Source organism: Temnothorax nylanderi, unplaced genomic scaffold (assembly GCF_030848795.1).
Source record: "Temnothorax nylanderi isolate EJ_2023f unplaced genomic scaffold, tnyl_v1.0 TNYL_tig0128_pilon, whole genome shotgun sequence".
Lineage (NCBI taxonomy): Eukaryota > Metazoa > Arthropoda > Insecta > Hymenoptera > Formicidae > Temnothorax > Temnothorax nylanderi.
The window spans coordinates 121,767-126,316 of record NW_027249190.1 but is presented as its reverse complement, the minus strand read 5'-3'; the positions used below and the strand labels follow the sequence as shown (position 1 = coordinate 126,316).

The following is a 4,550-nucleotide window of genomic DNA, read 5'->3' as shown; positions in this document are numbered from 1 at the left end:
TTAGACCTAGTTTTATACGCAATTAAAGGTCTATATACGAGATTTATGAAAACAAAGCTTCCTCTATGAGGAAGCAAAAAAGCGGGATTAAATATAATAAAGAGACATGATAAAGAAAATCAAATATTACTAATTTATCATATTCACTTGATGCAAACTTTCTGATATCATTGTTTTTGTAGTAAAAAATACAAATTAGAATTAAGAGACCAACTTAGATCTCTCTCTTTTTTTTTTTAAGATAAATTTTATACAGATTCGAAGTACTCTGGGAATATTTGAACGTCTTTGACAGCTCACAAGTCGATACAAAGCTTGCGTTGCTACGGAAGAAATAAGTCATTTCCATCAATTTTTTAAATAAAGTTCTTGCACACTTTCGTACATAAAAAATATTTATAATTCGGGAAAGTAGCGTTTTTTAGCCCATATTCATATGACTTTTTCCTTTCTTATTATAAGTAGAATACGCTCTTGAAGTTTGGTTTCCTATTTATGAAACAGTCTGTATAAATGCTTATTACTTACAAACGTAAATTTGCAAAAAAATAAAAAATTGACAGCTAAAACATACAAACATTTAAAAGGAATACTGCTCTATTAAATTAGTTATATTTAAGTGGCCCTTCTAGAACAGTTGAATGACAGATGAGATTGTTTACTTTGTCTTACCCCAAAGGCATAATTCATAACAAATTTGTACAAGAAAGCCAAGTAATGAATCACTAACTTTATTTTACCACAATGGAATTTTGAAACACAATTACCCCATTTTTTCTAGTAAAAATTCGAAAAATTCTTCATTTCTTATACGCGACTCTGCATTAGCGTATTTGTTGATAGTTATAGCAAAATTTTGGAGAAGACAGAGATCGTGGCATTAGCATTCTCCATAATTCTATTTGCTATAATTCCAACAGATTTTTTATTTTTAAGACAAAAATTATAATGGAAAGACTGAAACTGATTTTGAAAATGTCAGTCATCTATAAAATTGTAATAGATAAGATAAACGCATTCTCAATTTTATTTTTTATAAAGCGATCATTGTAAAGCATCAGTATGAATCAAGAAAGGAACTATTTATAGAGTTATAAAATAAATTTATTTCAAATTTTACTCACAGTTAAAAATTCATTGGGTTTACATGTAGAAGCCTCTGTCGAGAATACTGTACCCGCCAACGCGTTTGCCTAAAACAATTTTATGCGGCATTGAAAAAGTTATTGTCAATTTTGCCCATCAGCATGTAGTACGTATTAATACCTGATTGCATGTCAAATGACAGATACGGCTTATAGCGATAACTTGAAATGATAAATACACAATCATCATACATCGACTGCAAACCAGCAGCACGTTATTATATTGAGTATTTCCATAAAGATTGGCAAAGACAAAAGTTGTAATGTCTATTAACATACAAGCGATCCAACAGAGCAACTGCGGGTTATAATAAGAAGTGAGATGATTTGTTGCATCGCTGAGGTAGCGATGTAGTTGCTGAAGATTCATGATTGTAAGATTGTGATCGTCAGATACTCTAAATATATCAATATCGACGCCAACAGTTATCCCTGTGCAAAATTTTAATATTGTTAAGATTATTTATACACATAAATATGTATTATAAAACAGAATTGTATACATGGAAAATCTATCTTATTTTTAAATATTAATTTAGATATTTTAGAAAATATTTAAAAAAATGTGTCAACTTTACAAGTTGTTAATATTAGTATTGGAGAAATATGATTGATTAATATTATGAAATTAACTTGATTTGGTCTATTCAATTTGAAATTGATCAATTGATAATACAATACCAATCAATCCATGACATAGTTTGTTGAGAAGACGAAATCTGCGACGCAACGCATCGTATAAAAAACAAAATTTCGCGATTTCCATGGAGAACGTCATTCGTGTTATGTATTGTATCACAAACGTATAGTAGGTTATTTCGCTTGTAGCGCTTATTTTTTTAATAATAAGCATCGCTACTGCGGCAAATAAGACCCAAGCACCGAATATCAATAATATAATCAGCCACTGTATATAATAGTTCTGTCGTTTATTATCAGTACACCAACGACGATATTGCATTAAATCGTCGAATTTACGAGTTTTAGCTATAGTACGTTCGAATTCTGTATGACGCAGGTACGACAGTAATGTCGACAAGATCATATACAAGGTCCGAGTGTATCGATTAATTTGTTGTAGAACACATCCCACATTAATAGTCGCGCAAAGCGTGGCGAAACCAAATGCGTAATATGCTGCGGCGCAATACACACCGCACGCGACTACCGAGTATATCGCCAGTGGACGAAAATTTGTGAATACTGATATTTCGTCGATCGTATGTGGATGACAACCAAAAAAACGCGATATGTATAGCAACCATCGACAATTTTCCAACATGGTTTCACAAGAACTGACTTTACTATGCTTTGATCATTACTTTCTGACATTGTTAGTATATCGCTACGTTTCACTCATACTACCGATAAAGTGCAGATAAATCTCATTATTACTTCATACGGAGTTGACATAGAAATAACAGTAACTTCTATCGCGTATAGATCTCAAAGATAATGATAAAATCATGAGAAATTTCTGACAATTTTTTCTACAAGGATTTTTTAAATCCCAGCGGATCGAAAAAGAGAAATGATCGAGAAAATTAGGTCATAGATTTACTATTTGTTGAGTTACGATTCACTGGCTGTCCTAAAATGTTTTTTTATATATGCATACTAGCATTAATATTTTGTAATCATCATACAGTGATATATATCAATTCTCGAAAAAACCTAAGTAACAAGTAGTACATAATATTTTTGTACAAAAAAAGTCGTATCTATATATTTAAAAAAAAAGTGTGAAATTTTTTAATATTGCGCCAATCACAAAGAGAATATATAAATAGAAAAAACCTAAGTAACAGTATCTCTAATTTTTAAATAATTAATAAAACCCAAATGATGCGTAATATCTTTGTACCTCGAATAAACCCAAGTGTGTTTAAGTAGTATCTTTATAAAAAAAATGTGTGAAATTTTTTAATACTGCGCCAATTACAAAGAGAGAATATATATATTGCTTTAAAAAAATAATTGCAGTGCAATACTTTTAAAAGATAAAACAAAATTGTGTTACCTAACTCAACCCAAGTGGTACGTATCTTTGTATTCCCAAAGGTCTTCCTATCAACCCAAGTGGTAGTAGTTTTAATTCTTCTTGACAAAATTATAATATTACATAGAATCATTTTAATCGCAAAGAATTAAATTAAAGAGGTAACATTACAAAATAAAAATATTTAATTAAAATAAAATAAATAAATTTGTCTTGTAAAAAAACTTGGCGCTGCTTTTTTTAAATCTATCCAGACAAACTTGCATAGCGCATAAACATAAGCATAAAACAATTTATTGGTCCATATACATATGCATAAGGAAATAAATCAATTCATTATGCACCTATGCAAGTTTGTCTAGATTGACGTTTACTCCCGTTGCATTCTTCCCTAAATTATGTTTATTGCTTTTTTATTCAATCAAAAATTTTAGTACTTTATTAAATTTCGAGGTCTAGCAGCGCCAAGTTTTTTACAAGACAAATTTATTTAAACCGAATAAGTAACATTTACTTCGCCAGTTAATAATTAACACAATTGAGAATTTAATTGACTATACTGGCAATGATTATAATCTTGGTAACGATTATAATCGTCGTGACAAATCGTCACCGAGTTTCGACCAAGGATTCTGGTCATTCTAAAGTTGATGTAATTTTAGATGCTTATAATATAAGCATCTTAATTAAATAATTAAATTTATTGCGAAAAACATTACCTCAGCCAGGGTTCGAACCTGGAACCTCCCTCATTCCGTGACGGGTGTCGTACCAATTCGACCACTGAGGCATGTGGTAATATTTATCGCAATAACATGTATTAAGATGACAAACAATAATAAGATGGAAACACGACGTTACCACGATTATAATTATTGTCAATTAAATTCTCAATTGTACAAATTTATTAATTTTATTTTAATTAAATATTTTCATTTTGTAATGTTACCTCTTTAATTTAATTCTTTGTGATTAAAATGATTCTATGTAATATTATAATTTTGTCAAGGAGAATTAAAACTACTACCACTTGGGTTGATAGGAAGACCTTTGGGAATACAAAGATACGTACCACTTGGGTTGAGTTAGGTAACACAATGTTGTTTTATCTTTTAAAAGTATTGCACTGCAATTATTTTTTAAAGCAATATATACATTCTCTCTTTGTAATTGGCGCAGTATTAAAAGATTTCACTTTTTTTTTTTTTTTTTTTTTTTAATAGATACGACTTGTTATTTAGGTTTTTTTTTAGGTACAAAAATATTATGTACTACTTGTTACTTAGGTTTTTTCGAGGACAAAGATATGACGTACCACTTACGTTTTATTTATTTAAAATTAATGATACTACCATTTGGTGTTTTTCGAGGTAATATACACTATGCGTGTACTTGGCGCCTTTTTT

General features: G+C 29.8%; 1 protein-coding gene across 1 annotated transcript; it reads right to left on the bottom strand.

Annotated features, from left to right (window-relative positions):
* Nucleotides 1-1,109: 1,109 nt before the first annotated feature.
* Nucleotides 1,110-2,427, bottom strand: LOC139776777 (uncharacterized). Its single transcript, XM_071713685.1, has 3 exons — nt 1,827-2,427; nt 1,267-1,577; nt 1,110-1,193 (listed from the first exon to the last, which is right to left on the bottom strand). The coding sequence occupies exons 1-3, from the start codon at nt 2,425-2,427 to the stop codon at nt 1,110-1,112; spliced, it is 996 nt and encodes a 331-aa protein (XP_071569786.1).
* Between the last annotated feature and the right edge of the window lie 2,123 nt (nt 2,428-4,550).

Excerpts from the sequence above, each read along its gene's own strand:
- LOC139776777 (XM_071713685.1), bottom strand. The coding sequence starts at position 2,427 with ATGTTGGAAAATTGTCGATGGTTGCTATACATATCGCGTTTTTTTGGT. Across the intron at positions 1,578-1,826 it reads ACTATGTCATGGATTGATTG|GGATAACTGTTGGCGTCGAT; the intron begins GTATTGTATTAT and ends AATTTTGCACAG. Across the intron at positions 1,194-1,266 it reads GTCATTTGACATGCAATCAG|GCAAACGCGTTGGCGGGTAC; the intron begins GTATTAATACGT and ends AAATTGTTTTAG.